General features: G+C 33.8%; 3 protein-coding genes across 10 annotated transcripts in view; 1 reads left to right on the top strand and 2 right to left on the bottom strand.

Moving 5' to 3' along the window:
• The window catches only part of LOC119635830 (protein argonaute-3-like), a gene marked incomplete at its 5' end in the record, with an annotated part of 3,316 nt that extends 2,651 nt beyond the window's left edge, over positions 1–665 (bottom strand). The window contains 2 exon segments of the mRNA XM_038030837.1: positions 1–2; positions 4–665. The exon segment at positions 1–2 is cut by the window's left edge and continues 266 nt beyond it. Coding sequence (XP_037886765.1) covers positions 1–2; positions 4–665 — 664 coding nt within the window.
• On the top strand, positions 573–2,046 carry LOC119635597 (probable phospholipid-transporting ATPase IA). Its single transcript, XM_038030479.1, has 2 exons — positions 573–695; positions 1,160–2,046. Exons 1-2 carry the CDS (start codon positions 689–691, stop codon positions 1,564–1,566), a joined length of 414 nt encoding a protein of 137 aa, XP_037886407.1. The 5' UTR covers positions 573–688; the 3' UTR covers positions 1,567–2,046.
• A 100-nt stretch (positions 2,047–2,146) lies between these two features.
• LOC119635594 (zinc finger protein with KRAB and SCAN domains 1-like) lies at positions 2,147–14,097 on the bottom strand. 8 transcript variants are annotated; one of them, XM_038030467.1, is made up of 7 exons: positions 9,353–9,578; positions 6,831–7,534; positions 6,400–6,479; positions 5,577–5,886; positions 3,471–3,888; positions 2,709–3,390; positions 2,148–2,647 (listed from the first exon to the last, which is right to left on the bottom strand). In XM_038030467.1, the coding sequence occupies exons 4-7, from the start codon at positions 5,862–5,864 to the stop codon at positions 2,281–2,283; spliced, it is 1,755 nt and encodes a 584-aa protein (XP_037886395.1). In that variant the 5' UTR covers positions 5,865–5,886; positions 6,400–6,479; positions 6,831–7,534; positions 9,353–9,578; the 3' UTR covers positions 2,148–2,280. The 8 variants fall into 8 exon arrangements, with proteins under 8 accessions (XP_037886393.1, XP_037886395.1, XP_037886399.1 ...); XM_038030471.1 differs by having other exon boundaries at positions 6,831–6,997; XM_038030472.1 differs by lacking the exon at positions 6,831–7,534.
• Positions 14,098–15,901: the final 1,804 nt, after the last annotated feature.

Raw genomic sequence — 15,901 nt, 5'->3', positions numbered from 1 at the left:
TTAGGACCAACAGGGACTATTTTTCGGTCGAAATAAACTTTTTCTTCATCAAGTTGCCGGCCACTGATTTCCTCATAATTCTGTACAAGAGATAATCCCCACACACTTAAAATTTTCCGCGATTCGGGACTGTTATCTATATTCGTATAAAATTTTTTCAATGCATTTATACGCTGAACAGGTGAGAGGCAAGTGAAAGTCGCAATTTCACGCATTAGTTTGTGATTAGCCCTTATTTCATCACGTAACCCGGTTACGTAACACAGCTCAGGAATTAAACAGATAACGAGATCTTCTGCTTGCGATCTCTGCGACATACGTTGTTTTTTGATGCATATCAAGAGTGGTTGATTTGTGTCTTTTATTTCAATATTGTAATTCCTTCGATAATAGTCCAAGAAACTCAGTGTCCCTTCTTTGAATGTGAACGTCGATCGCGGACTTTTTTCAAAACAAATATCGTCAATTCGGTAGGTTTTATTGTTGTATCTCGTTATAACGGTAGCACCCAAGAGTGCCTTCTTAGCCGTTTCTTGAAAGTGCTTGGGGTTACGTCTGAAAATTTCAAGGAGCGTTTCCGAAATAGTTTTTTGGCATAGTAATCTATGAGACACATCGCAGCAAAGTAACAGACCTCCTTCATGTTCATCGACGGCGGTCACATATCCGGATCATACTGAATACAAGAATGAACGGTAAATTTTTTATATGTAATTGATTATCACATATTTATTTGGACACAATTATTTAGCGATACGTACTTTTAATAGCACTTAACTTTACACACATCATTTTCTTCGTTTGGATATTTTTCTCTGCGATAACACATTTTGAGCAAAAACTTTGCACTTCACATTTTCTTCTTGTTGTCTTGCACATTTTGTTTTTGTTAATCGTATTACATTCTGGACATCCCTTTAAACAGGGAATTTTTGTTAATCCTCAGTTGCGTAATGCGCATATTATTCGACAGGCATTAGAAGGCTCATTCGTATTACTTTATACGGAAAATAAAGGAATTTTATATAGAAATGCATAACCCGTAGAACATACTCATAACACAAATGCGATCTTGTCTGATTGCAGCATTTTTGATTTTTACATCTGTCAACAGTGTATTTCGGTAATTTATGCAATTGCACATAAATTTCTCCAATAGAATTGCTACAGCTACTACTACTACTACTACTACTACTACTACTGTTATTGGGTGTGGGTTGGTGGATGAATGCTCTACTCCATTCCATCATTCTCTTTTGGAGGCCCCTGTTGGCTTGCCAAACGGACACGTTATGGCCTCACGGTAGAACGGCTGACTATTTACTGCTTGGCAATCATGTCTATACATATGTAATTGTGACGGTATGTTTGAAAGCTGGCCTTTCAATTAATTCGTGGGCATGGCTAACGCATACCTCTATTTGGGGTTCGATAGCGTTACGGTTTCTTTACATCATCACGTATAGTAAATCTTGCCCATTTCCCACTACTATATTGCTACTATTGTTACTAGCACTGCGAATGCTACAGTTACTACTTATAAATGAAGTATTATTGTCAATTTAATAAATTTTGCCAAAGAAATAAATTCCAAGACTAAAGTCTTTAATTACTAGTATCTCAGGCTATCGGCTTTAATGCACCCTATTAGAAAAATGATATGAATGGCAGCAAACTAATTAGGCATTAAAAGGGTATTGAATAGATGGGAAGTCAAAAAGGCGCCGTACTCTCACCATACCAAAGGTATAGAGACTTAGAACGTATCTATGCGAATCTCTTAGGAGATAAGAAACAAATTCGCGAGGATAGTCGGCAATTCAACTCAATCGAGGTCCAAGAGAAGCAAATGGTCTTTCCGTCGGAGGAGAGCATATGACAAGATCACGGATTTTGTTTCTTATAAGTTGTCAATGAGTGCAACAATATCAGGGTTAGCGTATAATTCTGTTAACAATAGACTTGTGTAAATTTATTTTAAAATTTTAAAACGTGTTTGTATTATTAAAAATTATAAAAAGTCGGTTAAGCAAAAATTTTCAAGTGGAAAACATTTCACTGAAAAACTGCTGAAGTGGTAAACATTTAATGGACGTACAAGAAGTCATATGGCATTAAATCTTCAATTCCGTTCAAATAATTCTTCCAAAGATGATCCGATAAAATATCTAATCAAGAGCAATCAACATTGTTGCCATCGTTCTTGTTTCACGATCATTCACGATCGTTTCGTAATAAATATTTCGATTGATATAAAATACGCACTTAATCACTTTTAGTTTAGGAACATTCTTCGCTTATTTCCATTATTTTCGGTGATAAATTTTGCCCATACGATATTACATTATCTTGATCGGTTTTATTTGCAGGAATATTCTCGTTACTTTCAATTTCACTATGGCAAATAGCGTCGCTACGGTTATTCGTCCCTGATGGGGATTTGTCGTCTGATCTCATCGAATTGTTTGGAATAATTTTACCATAAGATATAATTTGAACTTGATCACAACTATTTGAGGATGAAACGTCGCTTGTCTCCGCTGCTTGATAATCAAAGGATGGCATCGCAGTGGCGTGGTTTTGTTCTTGCATATTTGGGAAAGAATACATCGAAGACGATGAACATGTTGAATATCCGCCATTTGACCTACAATTTAATTGAATATGTTATGTTATCTAAAGTGATTATTAATAAATTTTGATATTACCATCCAAACATTAAGTCATGGTTTTGTTGTTGTTGTGTTACACCGCCACAGCACTGTTGAGAATTTGTGCTACAATGAACTTCCAGTGCTGGATCCGGTCTAGGATACGAAAGCATTGATAACGGAGCCGTTCGCAAAGGATCCGATGGTAATTGACCCGCTGGTAATGGCCTCGATGGTAACAGGCCCGACGGCGGTAATGGTGGCGACGGCATTACCATAACATTTGGATGAAATTTCTTTATGTGCATGCGCAGACTCTGTTTCTGTTTGTAGGATCGATTGCAGAGATTGCATCTGACGCGTATTTGGGTGTGCACTAGCATATGTTGTTGAATGTTATTTTTCAATACCAGTTTTTGACAAATGTGGCATCTAGCTGTTTCCGAATCTGATTCAAGACTATGAAAACGATGCTGATGGACAATCATTGCTTTTTCGGTGATTGTTCGTTTACCGCAGACATTGCATTGAAACGGTCGTACGCGAAATTTTCTTTGCGATTCATAGTTTGTCAAATGTATGCGCTGATGCCTATCCAGCTGCCACACTTGAGGAAACTTCTGAGGACAATAATTGCATTCATATGGCCGGGGATGTGTTACACTATCACAATGTATATTATTTTCCGATGCTGGCGCTACGGAGTTTGCGCATGCTTGTTGAAAAAATTGTCGAAAATCTACATTATTAAGGAAAAAAATAAATAAATAAATGGATGCTCCTGTACGATTGTATATGAACGACGTAGCATTTTGTTACCTTGATTTTCATGATGATTTGCGGTCTCTTCAGCATTTCGATTAATAGTAGGTGAAACCGGTTTTGTACTCAATTGGCCAAGTTCATTTGCGCAGGTATTAAGGGCTGGACAATTTGGTTTTGCACTCAGTTTACCAAGTCCGTCTGCACTTGTATCGAGGGCTGGAGAATTTGATTTTGTGCTTATGTTATCATCTTTCTCTGCGAACAATTTAGTTACATTCTGAGCTAGGCGCACTTCTGCAATAGTGGAGAGGAATTCAAGATCACTGCTGTTCTCGTCCGAAGAAACATTGATCGTAACGCCAACTTTTAAGTCATCAAAACTATTCTTCTGACTTTCACCTTTAATGTTGGCATCATTGCAATTGCTTTCCTTAAGAATGCTGCTGTTCTCCAGACATTTGGAAATTTCTTCCTAAAAACAAAATGAATACAATTTTATATGAAATGTAAAGAAATTGACTATAATGGTAATAATGGCAGTTATGATATTATTAGCAAACAATTGTTGTAATTATTAGCGTAAAACTTGCGTTACTCGAAACACAATGGGTTTTTGGAAATACAGTGAAACAATAAATAAACATTTTCTTATCGACTCTACCTTATGTCATCATAGTCATTTTCACTCATCCAAAGTGTTGTTGGAATTATTGTGTCAAGAGATACAGATTTACAGAGAAAGACTTTCAGTTCTTATATAAGTATATGCTACGCCGCTTATGGTAAATACATACATCAAATCTGAGTCTGCCCGTTCCTCTGCCTATCTGTTACAGGTGTACAGGTCGCAAAATCGCAGCTTTTTCAAAAGTGTAGTCAGTGGGTAAGCATTGCCACTATAAAGTCATTGAATTCGGATTCAGATTTCAAGCGATGTAGAGTTTACTTTTATCGCAAATATACCAAGTTCCCAGTCGTTGGATACATATATACCCACCAAGCTGAGGCCATTAACTCCCTATCTCTTTCCTTATTCATTCCTTACCGCGACAGTAAATTGAGCAAAGGAAAACAAGACGGACAAACAGACGCATAAGCTTTAACGATCATCTTCTGATTCGATCAGTATCATCAAACCTACACCAAAAAAATTTAGGTAAGGCATTGTAGAAACTAAATTTTCTTTAAATATATGTTCATTTTCTTTTTGTTCTCTTGTAACATTTGCGCTTTTAGTAGTTTTGTGCTTCAGAAAAATTTTAAGACTAAGCTTGTATTTCTAGATTAGTTGGAGACCGTAGGTTTCTCGGCATAACTAATGTATCTCATGGCAAAAACAGATTTTTTTTATGAAATTTTTTTTTGTAGAAGCATTATGACTTCAGGATTGTGCGAAGAAACAATTGATTTTCATTGACACTTCGGTCGAACTGAAGTCAGGCAGCGGCAGGCGAAAGACGCAAATTCTCCTCTAGGCAATGTTTTCCTTTTAAGGGACAAGGAAACAATCATTGTTATTAGACGGTATATGTTCTTTCGAGCACGGTATATGTTCTTTTGTTTAAAGAGACAAAGGTGTACGCCCTTGAGAGGGAAACATTCGAATTTTCATTTTAGATATAGCTTTAACCCGATTTAACCACATATGAATACACTTAGCGAAGGCGAAGTTTACATTTAAGTTAATCGAGAATATTATCAGCAAAATATTTCTTATGGCATTTCATATTTTTTTTTTTTTTCTCAAGCGCTATATAAACCGCATAACAAATATTTCATTTGTTCAGAATTGGTTTTCATTCGTTGTAAGTGATATATATACATGCTCTCCATGAAATTAATTTAAATAAATTCTTGTAGCTTATGGCACTTCTTACGAGTTATCTTAAGAGTTATCTATAAACGGCAGTAGGGTTACGACTAATCCTTATGATAAAAGTCGATCAGTTGTTGCAGATCTCAATACTAGTTCATAACATTTGTCTTACTTTTTATATTTCGAGAGATAAATGCTAACTGTAGTGTATGAATGTTTTTTCAAACTTGCATAGTTAGTTTATACTTTTTTTTTTTTTTTTTTTTTGATTATAAATTTAAAAACAAATGTGACCTATTGGTAAATACGTGTATGTATTTGTGAGTATGTGTATGAGATCTTACCGTTCGTGGCGATAAATTTTCCTCTTGTTTTTCGTTAATGCCATTCGGAACGTTTTCTAGACGCGGCACTAATTCACTTGGCTCAGTTCGCATAATCATGTCAGGCATTTCACAATTTATTAGCATATGCTTATGCTGAAGATGAGTCCAAAAATCGAAAGCATTATTTGTTGTATAAGTATTGGCGAAATGCTCGGCATATTCCATGCAAATGTAACAAACGAATATGCATTTGGACTGAGCATTGCGATATATTTCACCATATTTAGTCCAAGTTTTTGGCACCATTTGAGCGGTCGTCTTAGCGTTTCTACATAATTGAAAATTCGTACGTAAATGTTTGACCTTTTCATTATATTCTATATCCATATTGTTTATTGTTTCAAAAAAAAAAAAAAAAAAAAAAATTTTCAAATTCAATAAGTGCTTGTTTTTTTATTCTTATTTTTATTTTAGGTTTAAAATAATTTTTTCTCAACTATCTGTAGGAAGACGTCCACTTATTTGAATAGATACGTTAAGTTTTTTTATTTATTTATTTTAATTTTTTTCATAAAATATCACAGTAAACTACGTTTTTTCGATTTTTTATTTATTTTTCCTTAATATATTTAATAATCATTCATAGTGCGTTATAATACATAGCGTGAGAAAATAAATAAAAACAAATGGAACGTAATGATCTTATCGCACACAATAATTGGCGTCTACTACTTGATCTGACTACAAATAAATCTCATATTCTTTAAGGGGCTAATGTAAAGCCTGTTTCTTTATCGCATGTTCTCTTAAGTCTTAACCGCAAATCAAAACACAAACTTACCCTTACTTAAGTCACAAATTCGTTGCCAAAATGGCTATACTTGCATGACGATACTTGACACTTCTGTAAATGGTTTTATGCTGAGTCCGATTGTTATTTAAAGTTATATTAAAAAAGAATACATAAATATCACTCATATATTCATATATAACTTATACGTGAATATTTAAAAGTATTTAGTTTTAGTTTTTTCTCTGTTCTCTAAAAGTGTTAAGACTTGAATTCGATTTTAAATCATCACAATTATTATATTTCTTGATTGCTTGATTCAAGTGTAAATATACACAAAGCACGTACAAGTGAATAAGAAAGTGGGGCAAAAGTGTGTGTTATGCTGAGATTGCTTATTATTTGAAATTAAACAAAAATATGTCACTAATATGCCGACATATATATAAAATGTATATAAGAAAACTTATGAAAGTACTCACTTCTTGCAAAGATATTCACTTGTGTAGCCTAAGAGTCGTAAGAAGCGATTTCGTTTCAAAGTACCATATATTGAGTTTAGCGATATTTTTTATTCTTTTTTGCGCTCTTCCTATCATACGAACTACTGTTAGGAATATGCCAAAGTTCCTTGCTGCTACTTTACTAACTGCAAGTTTGTTTTTATTCCATGAAAACAACTTCTGAACAAGCCCTACACAAGATAAATTCCGTAAATGCAGTTAACCCCCGTGCTGTGTGATAAGTGTTGGGAGCAACAAGGACGCAATAGAACAGACAACAAAAACATTATAGTCGAGCAAGGCCGATCCTTAAATACCCTGCAATACTTCCCATAGCACAATTACTCAGCCATGTTTCTGATGTTGCCACAAGAATCATGCCTCACTTTACACGAAAGTTCTCATGTTGGAGGGCAAACAAAGCATCGACTTATATGATCCAAGTTTAATAAACTTGGTAAGGTTTTTAAACATTTTATCCTTTTTCATAAAAAACTGCACATTCGCTTTTGCTTCCACATAAGAGCGTACTCTTCAGGAGAACCCTTACATATGGTGGCGCCTAAAAAATAGGCCTACGTGGTTCAAATACCCTATAGTTAGCTTTTATGTAAAATAACTGTTACGAACCAGTTTTCATCCACCTTTCAGGTTCAATTTGAGGTTCCTGTTTATAAAAACCCCTATATAAAATGGGGATCATATTACTATTATCGAAAAATTTTCATCATATTAAAAATTATACCATTTTGACTTGAAACAGTTTACTTCTCACGAGAATTCCTGCATGCGGTGAACTTCAAAAAATAGATCTATTTAATCCAAATTTGCTGCAAGAAATTTTCATTATAAAATATCAAAAATTGGACACTTTTGCCACATGGAGGCTTATTTTTTATAAGAATCCCATTGTGGGATTTACAAGATTGTTCTACGTTGTCCAAATTTTGTGTGGTTAATTTCCCCAAGTAGCTTTTACCAAATTAAGGACCAGTTTTCATAGAAATGGTTTTATCGGAAGCGATTCAAAGAATTGGTTATTGGAATTCAAAGTTTTCGCGCCTCTTTCCTACTATCAATCCCATCAATTTAGAATGCCTAATACCATTACTTAAGGATTTTTCAACATAAGTCATACGGAGAATGATCGAAAAAGTTGACCGATTCTGTACATTTTTCGATAGAGTTTACCCTTGGGCGAAAACAGACATACATACATACTTAGATCGATTTAGAAAATGATTTCGAATCGATCGCTATAACGAAGCAAGGGCTTATCTTAAGTCCTTTGGGATGTTACGTACATCTGCACAAACTTAATGTGCTGAACTTTAATACATCGGTCAAGATCTTGTGAGACTAAGTAAGAAAGAAAAACATCTTTTTTGCCATATTCATGTTTATCAACATAATGCCGTACACAAGTACAATCAGTCCAACGTTTCTCTGACCTTTCGACTCATTTTCTTTTTTGATAGAACGATTTGTTAAAGCTATAAAAATATACCTCAATTTCCACAATGATTTAATTACTTGATCTAAATCTGTTCCCTTAGAATATCCATCGAAGATTTCCAAACATGTAATTGTTGCTGCGGCCCACCTACGACAAATATAGTGGATGTGGCAGAAATTCTAAGTGGAATTCATTTATTTCATCATCAAGAACACAATGATGCTTTTATTCTACACTGGATAAGTGCGGTCCGCATTTGGAAAATTGAACTCTTGTGCGCAAAATTGTATGCAGTAAAGCAAACATATTCTTTTATGAACGAGATATCGAGTGTCTCCTGCAAACCTGGCAATTTTCGATTAGTGAGAGTAATGTGCAGTATTTTTTTTACGTTTACTGGAATAGTCACCACTGCATTGCTTTCAGCTTCATTGTTCAACAAACCAACGACAGGCTATTGTTTTCATTGGGAAAGACTTTTCAAGTCAATGGTGACCTTGAGCAGTACTTTTTCCTGCCCCAGCATATTTTGAAGAGAACAAAAAATAAATGTCCCTAAATCACTATATGAATCGTAAACAAATGACGTTCCTTTCAGGACGATGAGAACTTTTCGAAAGCAATGGGTTAATTTTTTTGTTAGAGATGATCACATCTATGTGTTAGATACAGCTCCCATTTCGCGTTATGTTTATTTAACTTGTAAATGAAGAAGACATTTTGTAAATTTACTCAATTTGCTTAAGATAAGGGACACCTGTAAAGGCAAACACGTGTATACAAAAAAAAAAAAAAAAGGAACAGTTTCAAAGCCACTATTAAATTCTAATCGTTTCATAGCTAGGGAAAAACTCAGATTCTTTTTTTATGTTCCAAATCATGGCATTTTTCCTTCATATTATATAGATTTTAATTTTTGCAAAAAAAAAAACAAAAAAAAAACATAATAGTCGTGAAATCTTTTTCATGGGCTCTTAAAAGCTCTCTCAGCAAATGTTCAACTAATTGCTCTAAAGAATAAAATCGCTCGATCCGTTTCATTTACTTGCATTTGCAATCTTTTATTCTGCGTGCTTGCCTAGATGCACTTGGCAAATTTTTCCCCAACACATTCTTATCTAGTCCCGATACCATTTATTTTCATTAAACTTTATCGCGTTTTTTTCACAATTTTATCTACTGGCACACAATTTACTTCGAAGTTTTCGCATTAATATGTGCAAACTTTTCCGGTTACAGACACTTTGTTGACAATTACAACATTCGCGGGTTTAGAAAATGCCAAGTGACGACTTTTACTATGAAAGAAACTATGAGCGTATTTTTGTCTTTAATCTCTTAATCGGGTTCTAATTGCCATGCGCAGAAATTTGCCTTACGTTGAAAACTGTTGTAACGTGACCTCTAACTTTTTTCATTTTGATTTTACCTTATTCTTCATGATGTCCCGATATTGTCAAAATAAGCAGCCTTTACTGCAACTGACTCATAGAAGAGGAGATTATTATGATGACAATATTCAGCATTCAGTCGAGGCCTTGAAGTTATTTAAACGGAAACCTTACTGGACTTTTTAATTAATTATTTTCTAATGGAATGTACTACGATTGTGCCGTCCTTGCCAATATTGTTGTTGTTGTAAATTAGATCGATCTGGCTTTGCTGATAAAGTCTTCCTTAACGCTAACTAAGGCTAATCGTTTTGTTTGTAAGATAATTCCATCACATCGTTAGTAGCCGAAGAACGTGGTTAAAGGGTCACCTACATTACTTTTATTTGACTGGTCGGCATTAACAGTTTCATACCAATCGACCTATAGTAACAATATCGACATGACATTAATCGAAGATGATGTGGCAGGCATGTTCAAAACGAAATGTGGCTGCAATTGACCATTGGCAGCTGGCAGCAAATCTATACCTGAGGTTTTGAAGAGACCACTTAGTTGCATTAGGAAATTCACTGGAACTAACGGAATTTCACCCTGCTGAGTGCTGGTATTCTTGATAGCGCTAGTTATTGTGTTCATTGGTATGAAAGAGGCTAAAGAGCCTATTGAATTGGCGGAAATACTGTAAGACAAACTTGTAGATGCATTTTTAAGACAAATCCATTGCACTTCATCTTCAGTAACCACATCAATTGGTTGCACTTTATATACGAATAATATATTTCGGCCGGGATCTTTTCTAGAAATTCTTTCGTTCTTGAATGGCAGAGTAGGAAAAAGATCTCGACCAACAACTCAATGGTCGCGTGTTCAAATTTGAAATGCGATAGAGTTTTCCATAAAGACGATAGCCTTAGATGCTAGCGTTTTAAGACTTTAGTCCTAGAATTCCTTTCTCTGATAAAGTTCATTATAATAATATTATTATGAAAATGGCCGGCATATATTGCCGCAGAACAAAACTAATGTCAGTCACACAAAAAGAGACGTTACTGTACATATTTGTAGGTATCTCCTATTATGTTTATTTAACTCTCTTTTGCTGAAAAGTTTTATGATTGCATTCATTCTCAATTGCCTGTGTTTTGAATAATTCCTGGAAATTTCATGTTTTAATTGTTGTTGTCTGGTGTTTGTAGTCCTATGCTGTTTATGTTTTTGCATGATTGTGACTGTTTTCTTTACCATAACTAGTCTGCAAATGTGTAAGGAATGTGTGCGTATTGTGCTGGTAGCGTCCATGTTCACTATTAGACGGTGTATCTGCTTTAGATGTTTACGTAATAAAATTTGCTTCTTTAACTTTTTACTTGTCTGCACCGAGTGCTAGTGAACATTTTTTTTTTCATACGGGTGCTTACGGAAGTGAAAAGATATGTGTTGTAGGAGAAGGACATTACACTTTAAAGCATTTATATGTAAAAAGTTTAATATGTTCATTATTTTATTGTCAAGAGAAATCGAGTTATGAATGCGGTGATAATATCAAATAATCTTGATTACACTTGAAAAGATATTTTCGAAAATCCGAATGATAAAAACAATCAAAAACGAAGATTAAGGCAATGTGCCACATCACCATACTAACGGGAAGAACGTGTTTCCTCGGGTTAATATTAGAAAATCTAAGCTTTGTCAAATAAATTTCCGCCCAAAATTACCATGTGATTGCCATATTAATGCAACCGTGACTATAACATGGCAGTCAAGATAAGGCGCTGACACAATAAGGCGTCATATCGGTTTTCGGATTAAAATCTTAACAAATGGTAAATAAAATTAGAAGCCGCGGTGCCACGTATAATTTTGAAACCACAAATGAAGATATCAACGTAAACACATGCAACAACTTTATGAAACATAGCAATAAGAAAGTTCATGCAAAAGTAGACAAGCTTGGTCGTTGATTAGCGATAAAGAAGATTGATTAGATAAAGAATTTTTGCGTATGTATTGATTCACAATTTGGAAATTGTCCTTTGTAAGTCTCGCATAAAACCATTTTAACTGAATATATTTCAACTTCAAAATAAATTATCTTTAGTGCTTGTTTTCCATTTCTTACAGAACCGTATAATATAAGCAAAACATGCAAAAATTAGAGAAACATGTTTAAAATTTAAAAGAAACGTTCATCATTTCTTCGTGTGCTTTTTTTCCTTATGTTTTATTTGCATCTGGTTACATTTGTCAATTCCCAAAGTGTTTTGAAAAAATTCGGTAAAGTTAAAGCTCAAACTCGAGCGAAGGTTACTTGTATTATAATAAATCCCTTTGTATATTGATCTGCAGATAAGAAGAAAAAAACCCAAAAGAATAATTGGCTCAACCGCAAATATTTTTAATCGGCCTAGCACTGTATTCTTTCAAGGTATAGTATTTGAATTCCTTAACTAGAAATAATGCGCATATAAATGTAGTCATTGTGTTTAGACCTTTAATCGATATTTAATATTGTATTGGTAAGCACGTGGAGGACATCTTGTCGCGAGGAATTTGTGCAAAAAATAGAAAAGAGAGAGAGAGAAAAAGAGTTGCAATAAATAGAGCAAGAAGAATCGAAGAAAACCTAGAACTATATATAAATAAAATATACTTGTTAAAAATAAATGAAGCAAGTAAAAGACTCTAGGTTGCAGTCTGACTTTAGATGCCCCATAGTTATTCATACGATGACTTTGCGAAATAACGCGTTATATAGGGAGTGGCTGTAAAAGTGGTCCGGTTAGAACGATTTGGGCCAAAACAAGTCAATGTAGCAAATTTTAGCAAAATATCTCAATAGCTGCAACCTGTAAATTGAGTAAAGGAAAACAAGACGGATAAACAGACGCATAAGCTTTAAGAATCGTCTTCTAATTCGATCAGTATCATAAAAAGTGGATCTATCTCAAATCTTTCCAAGTATTACAAGCGTCTGCACAAACTTAATATACATTTGCACCCCAAGTGGTTTTGGTTACAAATACATATGATAACAATATTGTAATAACATGAAAAATATAAAATTTTATAATTTTAATAAATTTGAAAAAAATAACTTGGAAAATGCATTACAGATAGGCGCAAAGAGAGAATATAACATTTTTTTAATACTATATATATATGGATAAATATGAATGTATAAGAGAAGAGGGTAAATTATTTGTAAGCATACCACATGTTTTTATGTATATACACTCTCTTTTTATAAGGTGCTCACTTCTTCTCTCCCCATATCTTGTGGTTTCTTTATCTGGGATCATTGCAATAACCTTGCAACTCAATAGAAACCAATTGTACGTGTAATCGTCATCATTTGAGTTCCTGTCGTTAAAAAGTGAGCACTTCGATTCAATGAGGCACCTTCAATAAATTTTGAAGAAAAATTGTACTCACAGACTTGCTTCTAGGCGGAACACCCCTGTGGACGTGAACTTTCAAATGGTGAGCGTGGAAGAATTGAAACAATGAGATTTGCTGGTAAGAAATTGGCGAGATAGCAGTTCTGCCAAGTGGGCAAGGTGATAAGAGCTCAAATTTACTGAAAGATCTTCAAAGTTACGATTGCATTAAGCGCATCCCGATTATAAATCAAAGGAACAAGTGATTTATTCGACATTTACGTACCAATGAAAATATGAGTTGCAGGCAGAATTGGATCTAAATGTAACGGGACGGCGCGTGGAACGGCATCCTAAGACTGATATAGGTCTTATATACGGAAACAAAGTTAACCTACCCTTAACTCGGCAAGATAGAAATATCCATATTGCATTTACCTACAAATAAAAATTTTGGGAGGAAACATTTGCAAATTGTTATATATGTAGTAGTAGGAATAAGTTCAGTTTGTACAGAACTGATCGTCACAATAAATATTGAAGGAATGTGACACATGCTATACGCACATTGGTAATGGATGGTGTGGGTTGCCTTTGCACGAAAAGACAAAAAATATGGTTTGACTTGCTAGAGAACAATTTAACAGACCATGTTGAAGACTTTTTTGGTTTTGTGGTGATAATTGGCCGTTCCAATTACACAACGTCCTCGTTTATATCATACAGTTTATAAAGGATTTTTTTAAGTCGCATCCATAAGTCCCGACCTCAACCCGATTAAGAACCTCTGGGAAAAATTTTCCCTTTGAGGAACTTAACCTTGCAATATTGCTGGAATGGGAGAAGATCGTTTGACTTTGAGAAACTTGATAGTTTCTATGTCAAATTTAGTTCTCGTTCATAAAGGCAACGCAACATAATTTTAATTACACAATAACATAGTTTAACAATAGGAGTTAATATTAACTTGTAAAGATGCTGATGGATTATAAACTTTATTTTACCAAGAGCTCTGAAGTTAATTCCTACATCATGTGAACGGTTTGTTCGGGTAAGTGAGCCAAGTCTATTACTTCACGAGTGCCAAGATCAACTCGGTGTGAAGAATGCTTATTAAACGACAAAATAAATTCATACGTTGGACTAGAACTTTACGATTATGCCGAGGTGTGCTCAACACCAAGTTTGTCGTAGCAATTGTCGCTTGTTGAGGTTTGCTGTTGCTTATATGCTATTTTTCTAATTTAATAAATTCCCTTGAATATTTACTTACATTCTATATTTAGGTAAACTTAAAATCAATTTTAAAAATACATTCCTAACGTAATCAATTTTAATTATTGTGGAATACGGTTTTTATTGCATAGCTACGTCTTCGAAGTACGTGACATCTGTTAATATAAAAATGCAATTTTGACATTTTTATAAGTGTGCAATTTGTTTTGCTTATTTTCATTTTTTGTTGTTGTTCACAACTGAACATACGTATTTTTCAAGCCAATTTGCAACTGCCCGATCGATTATCAGTCCTTCACCGTATATGCCGCATATTTTTTCATCTGTCCTCTTGCCTGTTGCCTTGTTTATATTCAAAAAGCATTAAATCATCGAATATGCACTTTTTGACTCTCCATTTCAGAGGTTAAGGAAAACAGTTGAATGGAACATGCACCACACAAAACAGTTGGCAGAAGACTAACCGAGTCTTCATCTATATAGTGAAAACAAAAACTCGTCTGTTTCGGCGATTTATAGTGAGTAAATACGAACAATAGATTGTACTTAGCTGCATCGGAAGTTACTGATGACTGAATCTAATATACATTTTTATGTATGGATGGGTCACGATCAAGCTAAAAGCCAACTTTATTAAGTTTCAAAGAAAAAACTATTTTGTTCACATTGAGCCTTTTTTACTCAACACAAGGAAGAAGAAGATCTCAGATTCAAATAATTTTCAAAAATAAAAATGAAACAATTTAATGCTAATAAACCTTTATCCAAATAAAGATAAATAAATTTTTTGCCAAAATTTATGATGACAGCATTCTTTTTATAAAAATTTTATTATGCAAAAAACATCCACAAGTCATTACATGTTAAAAGTTATGTAAAATCAACCGATGTATTTTTATTTTTCGTCTTTGTTGCTTTTCAAAAATATTTTCCAAAAATTTATTAATGGCAATAAGGAAAATTATCTATTTTCGCTTACACTATTACTTGCATATGTACGCATATAAAATATATTTTGCAGTCTTTTGAATTCGATTAAAAATAGAATTGAATGAGAAAAAAAAAAAAAAATTAAATAAATAAACTTATTACGCTTACACAAGCATCATGTATTTAAAATGTATTGAAATTATAGTCCAAAGACGGTCGTGTTTTGTTTTTTTTTTTTTTTTTTTTTTTTTTTTAAATGAATATTAGAAAGGTTTGTACAACAAAACTTTTTTTATTAATTAAAAATTTCACGATCAAGTTTGATCTCTTTCTTAGTATAATACAGAAATTGAACTAAATCTACAAATAACAAGGAATTATGTTTAGGATGAATACATTCGATAAGATGGGTGCAATTTTAATTTAAATGAATAGATGCAAAATCATATATATACGTATACATAAAAAAAAAAAAAAAGAAAACAGAAAATAATCAATAATCTTCGATCCTCGCACAGGAATCGAAGTGTAAGTAATGCTTTAATAAGCCGACAAGTGTTAGGGACTACGCTTTAAGTAAGATAAGTAAGGTAAAATTGTCAACGATAGGCACTTGGAAAGATATTAGTTGAACTTCGTATTAGGAACGAACAT

The sequence above is a fragment of the Glossina fuscipes genome, unplaced genomic scaffold (assembly GCF_014805625.2).
Source record: "Glossina fuscipes isolate IAEA_lab_2018 unplaced genomic scaffold, Yale_Gfus_2 27, whole genome shotgun sequence".
Taxonomy (NCBI): Eukaryota; Metazoa; Arthropoda; class Insecta; order Diptera; family Glossinidae; genus Glossina; species Glossina fuscipes.
The sequence above is the reverse complement of the archived record's forward strand: the minus strand, read 5'-3'. Positions and strand labels throughout refer to the sequence as shown.

Bases quoted from the DNA above. Each gene is read 5' to 3' on its own strand.
- LOC119635594 (XM_038030465.1), bottom strand. From the start codon at position 5,945: ATGGATATAGAATATAATGAAAAGGTCAAACATTTACGTACGAATTTT. The intron at 3,889-5,576 runs GTAAGATCTCAT...TTTTGTTTTTAG, and splicing joins AAAATTTATCGCCACGAACG to GAAGAAATTTCCAAATGTCT. The intron at 2,648-2,708 runs GTAATATCAAAA...ATTAAATTGTAG, and splicing joins CATGACTTAATGTTTGGATG to GTCAAATGGCGGATATTCAA.